Raw genomic sequence first — 17,500 nt, forward strand, 5'->3', positions numbered from 1 at the left:
GGTTTCCAGAGTGTTCGGTTCCTCTGGTATACTGTTGTCATGACTTGTAGGGGGCGTGGGCTGAGTGGTGCTTAACGGACCATTAGTGGAAGCTGTCAGTGTTGTTTGTACACTTCCAGCAACAGGAACACTGCCAAGTCAAGGAAAAAGAAAATTGAAAAAAAAAAAAAACTCAAGATATTACATGTTAAACAACAAACTCCTAATAGGTTATAGATTATTTTCAACACATCATCAATACAATCTTCCACCCCAAAAGCCCTGTAGGGTATTTTTAGTATTTTTTTTTTTTTATCAAAGATGAGAAGCATGGGGTTTAAGATGAATTCAGAATAAGGGAAATCCTGATACCTGTCCACTGTAGCTTCTCTTCTGACCAGTCTAAAGCTTAAGTTGGTAGCAGGCCCAGCAGTTACTGTCACGCTTTGTGTCTGTGGCTGAAACCTTTATAAAGAAAAGTAAATAATATCAACTACACATATATCAAAGTCCTTACATTTCCTAACGTTTTGTCAGCATTTCTTGATAAAAGCCATCACCTTTCAATCTGATATTGAATCCTTTATATATTTTTAAAATAAGGCACCGCTAAACTGATACATGATATGCCTGCATAAATTATTGACCCAGGAATTTGAAAAAGTAAGAAAGGATTATCCACAAAAGGATTTCATTAGAGTTGCAATAACAATGCATTTTGCATTAAACAAGGGCCCAGAAAGACACAGCTGAAATGTGTGTCTAAAGATCTTAAAGCTTGCAACCTGTCCCTTTTCAGCCCACATGACAAAAATGCCTAGAGAGCAGGTAGCCAAATGTCTCTAGTCACAGAGGTTGGGGGTAGGCCCAAGCAGACATGTTTGGCGTGTGTGAATAAAGATGTTAAAGTCTACAACCTGTCTATTTACAGTAAATGCAATCAAGTGTGACTAAAAACATGCATCAACCCTCAAAGCTAAAATTTAGTAAGGACACTTAGAACCATCAAAGTATATAAAAAGGTTTACACAAAATAAATTCTGTCTTCCAATGCATGGACAGATAATAATTGAGATCAGTCTAATACAGTTTTAATGCGCCTAATGCTGTTATCTGATATGAATGACTGGTTTTCACTTCTAGTTGTACATACCCTTCAGCAAGAGCCGTAATCTTGTAAGTACCTGGCACCAGGAGGCGCCAGTAGTCACCAAAGAAGGACGAGGAGATGTTATGGCTGATGCCTTCTACCATGATCACAGCATTTTTTATTCCATTGTTCGTCTTTGCATCCTGAACAAATCCTTTTACACCTTTATGTACCTAATGCAGAGAACATATACTCTAATTACAAATGAATTATGTCAAAATTTCTATTTAATATCTATATACTATATACATGCATAGGCTTTCAAAATATGGAATTCTTGGGCAAACAACTTTAAATAACTTAAAAATTCTTGTTATGGTGACCTAACTGTATTGTGCAAGTGGACATAAAATTAATTACCAGACTTGCATATCATTCAATACTATACTGAATGACAAGTCATCTGCTATGTCAAATCAATGGAAAGATGCACAATGATAAATCGTTTAACAGAATTCCTAACCTCCTCTATGAAGGCTAACAGTATGCACAATGATAAATCGTTTGACAGAATTCCTAACCTCCTCCATGAAGGCTAACAGTGCCTCTTTGTTGTTGTACCACTCTTGTTTCAGCTGTGAAGCCTTAGGATATTTACAACAAGACAACTCAATGGTGATCTCCATACAGTTACTATGAAGATAATTGTAGTCCTCCATTCCACCTACAAACAAATCATACTGAGGCAATTAGCCGAACACAGTACCAAGATAAGTTTTCATTGTTTTCTTGTAAAGCAAAGCATACATGATGCATAACTTAATCAACATAAGGATTATAAAATAACAGAATTCAGAATATTGGATACTTACAGACAAAACCTAATGTTGTCTCTTTCAAGTTTACCAAAAAGTGTTCTTTATCAACATTTAATAGATAACTTCTGTTTACAGTCATATCTCAATAGACCAATTAACGTTTAAAAATCTACTGACGAGCCCACAGGGCGAAAGCGCTATAGATAAAAGTTTGAGTATTGGATTTTATTTTTTGACTTTATTCTACCCCAATACCAAGAAAAAAGAATTTATTGAATATATATATATCTACATGTACTAGATGTTTTCCGATGAGTTATATAACACAAGGACAATGAAGAATTGAATTGAACCATAAATAGGAGGCAGTTACAAATACAAGGTTTATATTAATTCACATGCTTTTAATGAAAATGAAATATATGCGTTTCCTAATTCACTTCCCAAAAATTAGGCAGGGTAAGTAGTGAAAACATTCTATCTTAATATTAAAACATTTTATTTGAAATTCAAGTTTTTGATATGCTTTAAATACTGGTCTATAGTCTAGAGTATAAATTACAAATACTTTTCAAACATTATGAAGATCAATAGCAATCAAAATGTTAATCAGAGAAACTTGAACGCAGAATGAAAAACATTTTGGTTTGAAAATTAAAGATTTTTATTTAATATTAATATATTATATCATCAATAAAATATTTAGGGTCTGCAGCAAAAATGAAGGTAGGATCGGGAAACCAGAAACACACATGTAATATATATATTTTTTTCCCCTGAGAGCTAGAGTTCAGCAATCAAAGTGAACTGATCAATGGGTCTAATTCTAATTTCATTGCATGTATATAACTTGCTGTATTGTTCTTGTCATCATTACAATTAAAACCACAATTTTAGTACTAGTACATATTTAAAAGGAGGAATACTACAACCCTGGAGAGAGATTTATTACAAAGTAGAGGATATGAACAACATTTTGAAATTTTGAATTTTCAAATTTACTTTAATATTTACTCAAAAAATACAGTTTTAGTAGAAAATAATTTCAATTTTCTTTAAAAACTTGTTGGACTCAAACGTGAAATCTACAAATCAGTAGTCAACATGTTAACCAACTCCGCTACCAAGCTAGGCAATCAAATTTAAATGGAATATACAAATATTGCTGATATTTATATTTTCTTTCATGTTTTAAGGAAGTCAGTCATGACGATGTACGAGGCTTCTAAAATAAAACTTCTGTAATATACCTGGTACATCATACCAATGTGCACCATTGGTGATTCCATCTGGAAAATGATCCCCACAGTGAACTCCAGACTTCATAGTTTTGTGGTAGTTAGCATAAACATGAGCAAGTTGTTTAAATACTGCATCATCAGGGGCGGCACTGTATTCTCCAGCGACTCGATGCTTAGCTGAGTCATCAAAGGGATAGCTCGCTACCACACTGCCACCGTGAAGATTTGCTGACAATACAAACTTCTGTCCTTCAATCCAATCCATCAATGCTTTTGTTTCTGGTTGAATATTAATTTTATCTTTCACATCAAACTGATCGGGAAAATTCCTATTCAGGTCTACCTTGTTTTCATTTCCTCTACCAACTTCTCCAGTACATTGACCTTCCTTTGCATTTTCAAAACCATCAGGATTCATGGTGGGCATAATATAAATATTTGTATTTTTCACAAGAGCTGTCACCCGGTCATCTTTTTCATAGTTTTCCAGAAGGTACTGTATAAGATAAATGAGAATCTCTCGTCCTACTGCCTCGTTTCCATGCATATTACCCACATATTTGAACATAGGCTCGCCAGGTTCCACTCCCTCTACATTGTCTGTAATCTGAATGGCCACTAAGTCTCTCTTTTTCACACTTTTACCAATGGTATGCAGGCGTGATATTTTCGGGTATTTAGTTTCCATATCACGAAGGAATTTTGACAAGTCTTCATATTGATGATAATGAGAAAAATCGATACTTCCATCAGTATGAGAAGCTTCCAAATTATAAAAAGATGTAAATATAACGAACTGAATAACAAAATGAAACAGTTTTCTCCCCATCACAAGTCCCCCCATATTGTTTTGATGATTTGGAAGTTGTGACTATTCTCCGCAAACAAAATATGGCTGTGAAAGTTACATTCTAGCTCAAAATAATTTTTTATAACTATTTTTAATAGACCAAGCATTGAAATTCAAAATAATCGATTATAGGCCTATCTAGGCCTATGAACTTTGAATCCTTATGGTTACTTTTTTAAATACTAAAATAAAAAGTTAATCGGGATTTTTTTCAGCAATTAGGGTATTCTTTTTATTACCTAAAAAACAAAACGAACAAACAGAGTATTTTTTTTTCCATTTATCTTCCAGGATTAATTGATGAAGTAAAATTTCATGAATTCAATTAATTTTGCAGTTCTTCATAGTGTAACATCATCACTATATAAAATTTAATAAACCTTAATTTCGATTTTTGAAAAGCAATTCCTAAAAATAGGACAACAGGGTATTTTGAAGTAGCAGACAGCAGAAAATGGGCAACAATGTTCTATTTTATGTACCAAACGTTATAGGTAATGTTTTATCATTGATATGACATTACAATCGATGTAATTGCATATAGAAACTATATTTTTAAAATATTGATGATCCTGTACACGAGTACATCCTATCACGTATGATTGCGTGCATGTGACACTGACAAGTCATGTCAACAAGTTGAACTTATGCATGAAAAGGATTATGTAATTTTTCATTGATTTTGATGCAAAGCATCAGACCGGCCGCTAAAATCTTAATTATTCTAAACTAGTTTCAAAGAAGCAAACGGATATTGTAATTGGAAACAGAATTGTTTTAATATCCCCTTAAAAAATCAAAGTACTGATGGTAGTTGATTTTATGTAGATTTGCACCAGATGCTTCTGGGATTGAGAATTATTCCAAATGATAAAAAAATAGTGAAGTGCACTCTTGAAAAAGTCATAAACTTAAACATAATGTATGTTGTGTCTTAATAACAATCAACGTGCAATTGTTTATGTCTACATACATATAGACACTGGTAACTTAAAGGGTTTTTACCACGATTTTTAATGTAATTAAAATCAGAAGGAGTAACCTTAATAAAGCACATTTTTGCTGTTATATTGTTTCATTACTCTCAATAATTGATACAAACATGCATTTTATCTGCATATATTCAAAGCTTCCGCTTCTTAAATCATCACTAATGAGCTATCTAGTCACGTGATACGTCATGACGTCATACGTGTCAATGTGCTGCAGCAGCTATGTATGTGTGTGATGATTCTATTGAAAGTCATAAATTATACAGAGTGGATAATTAATGTTCCGACATCGATGACATCCCGTTAGTATTTAAGATTCCGCCATACATATTTGAACCTGCCGCTGAGCCAAATCTTTAAGAAATTCTCTCAGCAAACATTTATATTAGCCTAATACATACATCGACATTGACGGACTCGGACGAAGATCTCGCTCACAGAAAGGATGGAATTTTCAACTTTTGGTATATATCTGAATGACACATTTCGTTTGCAAACATTTTGACTGTGTTCCCTTGTAGATCATAATATTTTTAAAGCATTAGAGGTCTGTATATGTAGAGTGTAACATGCATTAGCCAATGATGATCTAATTAAAATCAGTTCTTCTCTAACCGTTACACTGGAGAAGGTAGAGAAGATTTGCTTTTAATTAAATTGATGCATTGACCTACAATGTGTCGAAGGAAACAGTCGATTTACCGATATCGATTTAATTTATAATTTTATTTTTCAAGGGAGGGGGAGGGGGGGGGGGGCGGATTTTAAAATTACCAATCTGATGAAAATCTATCGACTTCTTAAATCGTATAGTGTGTGTTTAAGAGGGAGGGAGGGGGAGAGAGAGAGAGAGAGAGGGAGGGAGGGAGACATGGGGCCAATAGTCGTAACCTCTACCTTATATTCATCCCTCTCATTACTTAAAAAAAATAGGGGGGGGGGGGGGGGCTGTCATTCATTAAATTGTTGCAATTTTTTTTTTTACTACGTTGACAGGCATCGTCATTTTTAAAATAAATAAAGCCGCCTTATTTCAGCATTTTTGACAATTATTGACTGGCAATTTTTTGACTTTTTCATAATCTTACTATTTTAATCAGGGGGGAGGGGGTTGGGGGGGTTAGACCATGTAGTCATTTCGTACATGGTGTCAATACTCAAAACTGTGGTTGCCAGACCCGCGGCAACTTCAATGATTGCCTCAATACCTGGTAGGCTATAAGAGTTCTCAAACTGAAGGCAGTCTCTGATTATGTCCAGTCTGAAGGACAACGAGCCTATTAATTTGTAAACAGAAATGTCAATATCATAAATTAAATGGGTTAGAATGCTATGTGTAAGTTCGTCAATAAAGATGGTTTTCCGTTGGTTTGAAGTATTTCTAAATTTAGTTCTAAGCTCACAAAATTTCTCCGACTTGCCTCGTTGGTAAAAGTAAAGAAACTCTTCTCTTTTGTGCTGATTATTACAGCTATATACTGTACAACACAATATAATGGGACTTGTAACTGTTGAATCTCTCCATTTTGTATCAATAGCCTGCTGTATGTGCTGTTCACAATTTGTTTAAAATGTTTTCATGCTTGCTTGCTTCACCGCGATTGACATGTATGATGTCAGATACTAATGGCGCAAAAATCTCTGACGAGAATATGTATATCTGGCTTTTTGCACTTTCGATACAAAATAATCACTAAAGCACGCTTTATATCGAAAAAATAATAATAGCACGATTCAAAACACCACATTTTCATATAAATTACAAGCAATAAAAATCGTGGTAAAACCCTTTAACACCTTGTTTGGATTGTATTTTACTATTCCAACATACCTTTCCAACATATTAAATATACATGTACTCTGAAAATTGCTCATTTTTGTCAAAATATGTCACTACATTAATATTCTAGTATAAGAACATGTTTGAAAAACTACACACTTAACTGTATAATTCTTGGGTTTATGCTAATTTTCGAATTTGAATTCCTGTTAAAGTGGGTCGATCCTCATGAGACTTATCAATATCAATGGTTACAGTGATTCATTTTGGCGTGCGTCCTGCATAAATTACGCATTGAATTTGCTCAGGACACATGATTTCAATAACTGTGCATCCCGGCGGATGCATGAACATTCGAAATTATATGAAAATATTTTCATTTTCCCCTGGTAATTAGTATGAAATCTAAGCTCCAGAACGTACTACACACCCGAGATATTCCGAATTAAGAATATTGATATTGCATTGGTCAACTTGCATTGCATTAACCAATGAAACCAAATGATATATAAGGCATTACGGCGGGTAAACAAAACTGGGAACTAGAATTTCCTCGCATATAATCCGATTCCACCGATTTTTTTTATGTTTTAAAACTTCCTAATCAGGGAAAGTTAATAACAGTTTTGCAAAGTGATGTGAATGATAATATTGTCAGTAACTATATGCGGGTAAAAAACAAACGCAGAGTCCCCGAAATCAAACTTCAGTCCTGAAAACGAAGTAGAGGTTGAGAAAATTCAAAAGGTGAAAAAAATGTCATCAAAAATGACTTACACTTTATTCTTGGCTAAGATTTGAGAAAAATTAAGAAAATGGAGAAAAAATTATTTATTGCAGCATTTGCACAGAACAAAAAAACAACTAAATGGCATGAACAAAGTAGCTAGGAATAAAAACTTCCATCATTCAACTTTAAGCATCTGAAAATCATTTTGCAATATGAACTAGCTACGAACAAGAATTTTCTGCAAATGATGGCTTGTAATAAAAAGCGAAATATTCATTCTCTAGAAGGGGGTGACAACACTAAGCTTCTTCCTTAACTTGGTTTGTTTATACCTGTGATTGTCAGGCTGTTTGTTTGAAATAATGAAATTTGGACTTATTGATTTTAGCATGGGACTCATTATTGTAATCAAGGGGAGTCCGCTGGACTCATGATAACCATTTTCAAAATGAATCACTGTGGTTAAAAGTGCAAAATCTATTAATTTCCATTCAATATAGTTAAATTTATTCAATAATGAAAGAAAATGTGTATGTTGCCACATTTTTAAAGATGTCAGACATAAAAAAAAATGGAAGTGTATGTTAACATCAGAAAATCACACATTTTCGTTATACAGAATAATTATAATAGATAAAAACTTGTTGAAATGACAAATTTTAAATGTCAACATAAAAAAATAATTTCATATTTAATTTAATAGCCTAATTCAATCAAACATTACTCTTGATGTTGTCAGTTTAATGTATACCAACAGCTGATATAAACAAAATTTACACTTTCATTACTTTTATCCGTATTTACATAGCTAGTCTATAGTATATGTATACATCTTGTACCCACCCAAGCGTTCAACAGAACACTGAACGCACCTCTATCACAGAAGAGCTGATATCTCGTAAGTTGCATATTGGGTAGAATATCAGGCTGTGAGAAGGTACCGATAATCCCTGGGTTTTTTTTTTAGTTCACTTGAGCCAAAGGCTCAGTAATGTGAGCATTGAATGATCAAAACTTTCCATTGTTAGCTCACCTGAGCTGAAAGCTCAAGTGACCTTTTCTGATTGCCTTTTGTCTGTCTGTCTGTAAACTTTTTACGTTTATTACTTCTTCTCCAGAACCACTGGGCCAGAAAAGTTCAAATTTTCATGGAAGCTTCCTGACATTGTGCAGATTCAAGTTTGTTAAATTGATAACCAATGGGGGTAGATTGGGGCCACAATAGGGAATCAAAGTTTTACATGAAAATATATAGGAAAAAGTTTTTATAAATCTTCTTCTCAAGAACCACTAGTCCAGACAAGTTCAAATTTACCTGGCAGCTTTCTGACATAGTGCAGATTTTTGTTTGTAAAAATCATGGCCCACAGGGGTAGGTTGGGGTCGCAATAGGGGATCAAAAATTTACATGCAAATATATATAGGAAAAAATTTTGAATATTGGCGAAGGTGACTCATGGGACCCTTATTTTTATATTGCATTACAAATGTTACATCGGGCATTCATGTCCTATGGATATATTTCTAGTTCAAGTAAATTTTAATGTTTTCAATTTCAAAATACTATTGCATCTATACATATACTCCACTTTCCGTCCATCCTAATTTCTCTGATATTCCTCCTTTTTGATAAGCAAATTTTCATTGACGTGTTCAGTTCTATAGAAATTAATGTAATACAAATGGGAGATTTATCTAACAGTCAAAGGTTACATGCAAAGAAATGCAATTCTAAAAGTGATAATCACATTACTGCAAATGATTTTTATTTTTAAACGTGCAACTTGAAAATGTAATTGTTTTCCATCACAGTCACTGATTGCTTAAAGTCATTGCTATTGTACTTACTGTCTCAGTATCAGGAAGGGAGAAAATACTATGAACGAGACTAAGATTCAGACCAGGGTCACCCAGAATGTGTAGTCAGGTCTACCAACTTATTATGTATCCACTGTCACTGGTGATGGAACTCATTAATTTGAATAACCACATGTAACACACAATTTGTATGAAAAATTGTAAATCAAATGATGAGATCAATGTGAACAAGTGGAAATTTAAGATACACCTTGTTTCTCATTAACTGCTGGTGGCATATGTTGCTTTACAAGATATTTAACTAAATATTTCTGTATTTTATTTTTAGGATATATTCGTCTTCTTTTGTTTGGGGCCAGTCTTCCTTTTTACAATCAACCTGGATGGTTTTTGGCTCTATATGGTACATCTGTGAGTCTTGATGGTAAGAAAACTTTATACACTGTAAATGTATGTTAAATATATAAATGAATAAAATACATTTCAAATGAAAATTGATACTGATGCTTTATAAAATTTGCCAAAATGATGCTGTCTGCTTTTGATAAGAATAAATAGATGAAGTTTATATAGGAAAAATAATTCTGAAACAATTCAAAATTTGCAAAATAATTTCTTCATCTGACAGGATTTGATGGATATTTTGCAAGGAAGCTTAATCAAACATCCAGGTTTGGAGCGTGGGTAAATATTGCATGTTTAATACATGAAATGTGGACGTAAAGGATTCAGTGATATAATAGTAGTACATGATAATGACAACTTATTACGATCGCAAAACAATGGATAATTTAAGATGAAAGCTTAAAAACAAGCCATGTATTTCTAAAGTAAAAATCAGTGTTATACACATTTTTATGCCCCCGAGATCGAAGATCGGGGGACATATTGTTTTTGTCCTGTCTGTCATTCTGTCTGAAACTTTAACCTTGCTAATAACTTTTGAACAATAAGAGATAGAGCTTTGATATTTCACATGAGTATTCCTTGTGACAAGACTTTTCTGTGGGTACCAACATTTTTGACCCCGTGACCTTGACCTTGGAGTTTGACCTACTTTTTGAAAACTTTAACCTTGCTAACAACTTTTGAACAATAAGTGATAGAGCTTTGATATTTCACATGAGTATTCCCTGTGACAAGACCTTTTCGTGGGTACCAACATTTTTGACCCCGTGACCTTGACCTTGGAGTTTGACCTACTTTTTGAAAACTTTAACCTTGCTAATAACTTTTGAACAATAAGAGATAGAGCTTTGATGTTTCACATGAGTATTCCTTGTGACAAGACCTTTCTATGGGTACCAACATTTTTTACCCTGTGACATTGACCTTGGAGTTTGACCTACTTTTTGAAAACTTTAACCTTGCTAATAACTTTTGAACAGTAAGAGATAGAGCTTTGATATTTCACATGAGTATTCCTTGTTACAAGACCTTTCCGTTGGTATTGAACCTTTTGACCTTGACATTTGACCTACTTTTTTTTTTTTTTTTTTTTTACATTAGTCATAACTTCTAACTGGTAAATATTAGAGCTTTCATATTGTACATGAGCATTTCTTTTGACAAGATCTTTCTACTGGTACCAAGATATTTGCCCTTGTGACCTTGGCCATCTTCGGAATTGGCCATTATCGGGGGCATTTGTGTTTCACAAACACATCTTGTTTTTTCTTACTTGGTATTATTACTGAATCTGTTTTAGTTCCAATGATTTGAATATAATACTTTTTATGCCCCCTTTTGAAAAAGAGGGGACATATTGTTTTGCACCTATCGGTCTGTAGACTGAGTCTTGTCCACACAATATCTTAAGAACCCTTTGCTTGACAGACATTAAACTTCAAACACTGGTACATCTTAAGGAGTAGATGATCCATATTGATTATTAGGTCACATGGTCAAAGGTCAAGGGTCAATCCACTCTGAACATAGGAAGATATTGTCCACTCAAAGAACTACTGCTTTGACAGACATCAATCTTGGTACCCAGGTACATCATAAGGTGTAGATGAACCCTATTGATTTTGGGCCCACATGGTCAATGGTCAAACTAGACATAGTAATATATCGTCTCCTCAATATTTTGAGATTCATTTGCTTGATTGACACCAAATTTGGTACACTGGTACATCCTAAAGAGTAGATGACCCCTATTGATTTCAAGGTCACATGGTTAAAGTTCAAGGTTCAATCCACTCCAGACATAGGAATTCCTGTTATTGTCTACTCAATATTTTGAATTGTTTTGGCACTACTAAAAATTAAATGATACATGTGTATAACCCATACATGCTTCTGAAACATTTCTTGTTTGTGTTTCAGTTTGATGTTGTTATTGACTTAATCAGCAGGGGAGGACTTTGGTGTTTACTTAACAAGGTATATTGAAAATCACTCTTGTGATAACAGGATTTCTAATACTGCATATGAGTACAATATATTTCGGAAAAGTAGATACATACATTATGTAATGCTTCAATATTAACAAGAAACAAATCAAGAAAGCTAAATTTCACAATGACAGAGAATATATTTTCAGAGAGACTTGGCATATTGAAAACAAATATTTCATTATACAGTATGGATATTTTATAATATTGGTGGAATGGCTCACCTTTGTTGCTACTCACACAAGGGGACCAAACTGGAAAGCAACAGATGAAGAATTTCCTTATTTCTGCAAACTTGTAATGGCAAATGGTAATCCTTATGGTTTTTAGTCTTCTACCGACGAAGTCGAAGGAGAGTTTAGGTTTACGCTCCGTCTGTCTGTCCATCAGTTCAGTTTTCCGCATTTTTTCTCTGTTCTTGCAGACATTTATTTGATATTTGGTACATTGCTTTGCCATAACAAGTTACAAGATCAAGTTCGAATTTTGTCTTGGGCCGTTGATTTTTCACTAAGTTATGGCCCTTGGACTTAGAAAAATAGCATGAATTATCAGTTTTCCGTATTTTTTTAGGTTGTGCCTGTAGATATTCATTTTATATTTTGTACAGTGCTTTGCCATAACAAGTCACAGATCAAGTTCGAATTGCGTCTCAATCCGTTGATTTTTCATGAAGTTATGGTCCTTGAACTTAAAAAAAATAGCATGAATACATCCAAGTTTATTATTTTTGTAGATAAGAGTACTACACTCATTAAAGCTTCTAGCATATAGTAATCCAATAATGTAGCTAAATTATTCATGATCACCTACATTTCACAGTTTATTGACTTGGTTAAAGACCTAAACCTAATTATAAATTTGTCTTTTTTCCAGGTCTAGTGTCTACTCGAATAGTAGTTGACTTTCAATCATTCCTATCTTAGTTCCCCAATTTTCCCTTTTACCATAACCTACATAATGAACTTTGAATATTGTTGTGGTACAGTAATTTTTGCAACCAGTAGGTTGCCATGCAATACTCTCAGAATGCTTGTTATGGATAGATATATATATATAGGATCTCCCATGGTTTGTGGTTTGATATGATTTATACCCAATGATTTGTGTTTTCTATCCCTGAGCCTTGGCAAGTTGGATATGAATTATATCAAACCACAAACCATGGGAGATACTTTTTATCACGTTAACCCCAACCCCCCCTCCTGGTTTTCTCTTGACAGTTTTAGTGTTCGGACTTCAAAGGTGCATAACATTCTGTAGCCATGCCACTATTACGCATAAAGAAAAAGTACCTACTACCACAAACAAATCATGTTTGATAAGATTTCTTTTCAATTGTTAAATGAAGTTATGCAAGTTAGAGTAATTTTTTTTTTTACAATACTTGACTCTTTAATTGTATTATTTCATTGCTGTTTTGTATCAAGTCAGTCATCTGCGTCAGCATCATAAATCACACATGATTTTTTTTAGATGACGAGTATGAGTCAATTTGGATGTTTACGCTTATTTTTCCACCATAAATGTTACCATTCACAAGGTTTTGGACTCCTCCTATGCCATTGTTGAGTTTTGTAGCTTAGCTGTTATCTAATGTGTTGCGTAGGCAGCTTCTCTGATGAAAATTTGTCCGTTGTCTGTCATCGTCGTCGTTGTTGGCTTCGTTGTAAACTTTTCACATTTTCATCTTCTTCTCCCGAGAACCACTGGGTCAATTTCAACCAAACTTGGCAAAAAGCATCCTTGGGTGAAGGACTTTGAAGTTTGTTCAAATTAAGGGCCATGCCCCTTTCAAAGGGGGAGATAATCACATAAATGCAAAATTAGGGTAGGGTCATTTAAAAATCTTCTTAAGAACCACTGAGCCAGAGGAGCTGACATTTACATAAAAGCTTCTTGACATAGTGCAGATTCAAGTTTGTTCAAATCATGGTCCCGGAGGGTAGGATTGGGCCACAATAGCAGATCAAAGTTTTACATAGAAATATATAGGGAAAATCTTTAAAAATCTTCTTCTCAAGAACCAATGAGCCAGAAGAGCTGACATTTACCTGAAAGCTTCCTGACATAGTGCAGATTCCATTTTTTCAAATTGTGGCCCCTGGGGTTAGGATGGGGCCACAATAGGGGATCAAAATTTTACATAAAAATATATAGGGAAAATCTTTGAAAATCTTCTTCTCCACAACCAATGGGTCAGAAGAGTTGAGATTTACGTAAAAGCTTCCTGAAAAAGTGCAGAATCAAGTTTGTTCAAATCATGGTCCCTGGGGGTATGTTGGGGCCACAATAGGGGATCAAAGTTTTACATAGAAATATATAGGGGAAATCTTTAAAAATCTTCTTCCTAAGAATCAATGAGCCAGAAGAGCTGAAATTTACATGAAAGCTTCCTGACATAGTGCAGATTCAAGTTTGTTCAAATCATGGTCCCTGGGAGTAGGTTGGGCCACAATAGGGGATCAAAGTTTTATATAGAAATATATAGGGAAAATCTTTAAAAATCCTCCTTCTCAAGAACCACTGAGCCAGAAGAGCTGAGATTTACATGAAAGCTTCCTAACGTAGTGCAGATTCAAATTTGTTCAAATCATGGCCTTCGGGGATAGGTTGGGGCCACAATAGGGGATCAAAGATTTAAATAGAAATATATAGAGAAAATCTTTAAAAATCTTCTTATTAAAAACCATTGGGCCAAAGAATTTGACATATACATGAAAGCTTCCTGATATAGTGCATATTCAAGTTTGTAAAAATCATAGCCTCCATTGGTTAGTTGGGGCCACAATAGGGAATAAGGTTTTACATGCAAATATTTATGGAAAGTCTTCAGATATGGGCCAAGGTGACTTCAGTGAGCGATGTGACCCATGGGCCTCTTGTTCAATTTTCATTCACATGGATATACTTTAGATTTTGTGTTAGCTGATATCATTCATAGTGTAGCGGACAGTATAAGGGGAAACTTATACTGCCTCGCTAGACAGCTAGAATTTCTAGTGATGTGGTAGAGTCTCTCTCATGATCACGCAAGTTAAGCAACGGCGAGCATGATCAGCACTTGGCTGGGTGACCACTGCATGTTACAAATTGGTGGCAGCATAGTGACTCTGATGTTTGGTGGGACTTTTTCAGGTAGAGTCTCTTCGGAGCTCTGGGACTTTGTGTCCATGTACGGAGGTTGTTTCGTCCTAGGACGACGGATGGTTGTCGTCGGTAACGGCAGATGCCGTTGGTGAAGAAGTGCCAAACATTCAGAGAGAACTTACGCAAAGCTTCGGGACGAAGCTTCCTTGAGCGGGGGAAGTGTAGCGGACAGTACTTAAGAGGGAACTTATACTGCCTCGCTAGAGAGCTAGCTTTTCTAGTGATGTGGTAGAGTCTCTCTCTTGATCACACAAGTTAAGCAATGGCGAGCTTGATCAGCTCTTGGCTGGGTGACCGCTACATGTTACAATAGTATTGCTTAACGAAACATTGAAGATAGAATCTATAAACTTAATACCCCGGTAATTCTGTTTTACTGATATTAATGTAACTTGATTTCAGTCTTGTTTAAACTGTGATAATGCTGATTCAATACTCAAATGTGTGGGAGATATGAATAATGATTTATCTTTATACATATAATCCTTTGATATGGACTTTACTTTAGAAATCATCAGGATTGCATAAGTTTGCAAACTTATTTAACTTAATATTTGTATGTGGAAATTTAGCTCTGTTGTTCAGCCAATGCATTCATTACACTGAAAAATTACTTATGAAATGTACTATCTCTTTTTATTTGACAAATTGCACCCTTGTAATTCTTGAAGAGTTTTAAAGAATTTTCCTATACATGTTTATTGTTCCTTAATAAAACTTGGATTTCTTGTTGGGGGGGGGGGGGGGGGGGGGGGTCATAGCTTGAACAAACTTGAATCTACTCAACATATATATGAGGACACTTGTAACTTGTATATTATTTTATCTGGTATCAAAAAATACCATGTACATTTTGCAAGGTTGAAAATGTAATGAAAAATTAAAAAGATAATTCTTTTTTTTTTTCAGGTTTCAAAACTCCTTTAGGGTTTATAGCTATTTCTGGTGTACATGTCCTTCCCATAGCACTGTATTGTCAGCAGTCAAACTTTCTACAGGACTTTTCTATAATGACACCAACTGTGTTCAACTTTGTCATCCTCTTCCTAGTTATTGGAAGAATCATGGCATTAAGGGTAGAGGTAAGTCTTTAGCTTTAAACATGTTTAGCTCACTTCAGATATAAGCTCACTAGTTCCAGATCTGAAGCTTTCTGGGAAAATATTGAGAGAGACCAGATCCTGAGAGAGCTACAGATCTGCAACTATAAGTTCATGTGAGGTTTTCAGATAACCGTTGTTCAACATCCATCTGTCTGTCTTTCTGTAAACTTTACACATTTTCAGCTTCTTCTCCAGGACTACTGGGTTAATTTCATTCAACCAAAATGGACATAAAGCTTTCTTGGATAAAGGGGATTCAATCTTGTTCAAATGAAGATCACACATCACCTTCTGAAAAAGAAGATGATTAAGAAATAGTGAAATCATGGTGGCATCTTTTAAAAATCTTTTCAAGAACCACTGGACCAGAAAAGACCAAACCTATGTTCAAGCTTCTTAAATGAATGAAGATTCAAAATTGTTCAAATCATGGCCCCTGGGGGTAGGGTGGGGCCACAATAGGGATCAAAGTTTTTCATGGTGATAAATAAAGGAAACATTGTTCAAAATCTTCTTTTCAAGAAGAGCAGTGCCATGATTAGTCATACTGCTATGCAAGCATCAACAGGTAGCACAGAAACCATGGCCTTGGGGGATGATGGGACTATGATAGGGGACAAAAGTTTTACATGAGAACAAATAGGAAAAATCATTAAAAATCTTGTTGTCAAGAGCCATAGAGTCATGATTAGTCAGTAATATGCAAGCATTCTCAGGTAGTTTAGATTCCAGTTTGTTCAAATCATGGCCCTTGGAGGTAGGATGGGGCCTCAATAGGGGGAAAAAATTTGTATGGGAATTTATAAGGAATCTTCTGCTCAAGAACACAAGGGTCATGGTTAATTATATCAATATGCACGCGTTCTCAAGTAGTGCAGATTTCAGTTTATTCAAATCATGGCCTGGAAGGGGGAGGGGCACAATAAGAGATTTTATAGCAATGTATGCAAGCATCCTTGAGTACTGCTGATCCAGAGTTTTTGAAATGATTTTAGTATTTAAGTTACTGGAATGAAATAACAACAAACAAAATGAAACTTTAAACCAAATTAATATTGATATTAAATGTAAAGCCACAATATTCATGGCCTCATGACCGGGGTAATAGTAAATTCAGACCATATGAATGCCATCCATGTGGCTTCAAATTAAATGCATTATTGAATAAACAGACTTATTCTCCAAGGGCTATAAAAGTGTGCACATTTGTGTGAACAGCAATGGAGCCCCAACCCGGAATGGCCTGCACAATTCTGTCCACATGACAAAGTCGAATTCATGTAACAAAAGTTGCATTGTATGGCTTCCATCCATGTCCTCTTATGATTCAAATATGATCCAGAAAAATATGATCATATGATTATATCAATTATTATATATGATTGATTATAGGAGAGGGCATTCTAAGTTTTAAGAACTTGTGCTCAATCCGTTTGTAATAACATCCAGACAATAAAATATGTTCAAATCAATCAGAAAAATATGAAAAGGAAATCATCTAATTTCGTACTTGCAATGTCTATAGATTCGTTTGTTTTAGATGTTTGGTACTC

The 17,500-nt window shown here is 34.6% G+C and overlaps 2 protein-coding genes across 2 annotated transcripts in view; one reads left to right on the forward strand and one right to left on the reverse strand.

Annotated features, from left to right (window-relative positions):
* LOC125674336 (carboxypeptidase D-like) overlaps positions 1-4,021 on the reverse strand; it is a 22,235-nt gene extending 18,214 nt beyond the window's left edge. Inside the window, exons 1-5 of the mRNA XM_048911473.2 lie at positions 3,138-4,021; positions 1,651-1,793; positions 1,133-1,302; positions 352-444; positions 1-130 (exon numbers count right to left, since the gene is read on the reverse strand). The exon at positions 1-130 is cut by the window's left edge and continues 229 nt beyond it. Coding sequence (XP_048767430.2) covers positions 1-130; positions 352-444; positions 1,133-1,302; positions 1,651-1,793; positions 3,138-3,972 — 1,371 coding nt within the window. The 5' untranslated portion in view covers positions 3,973-4,021. The remainder of the gene's footprint in view (positions 131-351; positions 445-1,132; positions 1,303-1,650; positions 1,794-3,137) is intronic.
* A 360-nt stretch (positions 4,022-4,381) lies between these two features.
* LOC130054903 (uncharacterized) overlaps positions 4,382-17,500 on the forward strand; it is a 21,528-nt gene continuing 8,409 nt past the window's right edge. Inside the window, exons 1-6 of the mRNA XM_056165994.1 lie at positions 4,382-4,472; positions 9,627-9,722; positions 9,927-9,982; positions 11,627-11,683; positions 11,884-12,004; positions 15,754-15,926. Of these exons, the coding sequence (XP_056021969.1) occupies positions 4,433-4,472; positions 9,627-9,722; positions 9,927-9,982; positions 11,627-11,683; positions 11,884-12,004; positions 15,754-15,926 (543 nt within the window). The 5' untranslated portion in view covers positions 4,382-4,432. The remainder of the gene's footprint in view (positions 4,473-9,626; positions 9,723-9,926; positions 9,983-11,626; positions 11,684-11,883; positions 12,005-15,753; positions 15,927-17,500) is intronic.

This window comes from Ostrea edulis, chromosome 1, assembly GCF_947568905.1.
Source record: "Ostrea edulis chromosome 1, xbOstEdul1.1, whole genome shotgun sequence".
Classification (NCBI taxonomy): domain Eukaryota; kingdom Metazoa; phylum Mollusca; class Bivalvia; order Ostreida; family Ostreidae; genus Ostrea; species Ostrea edulis.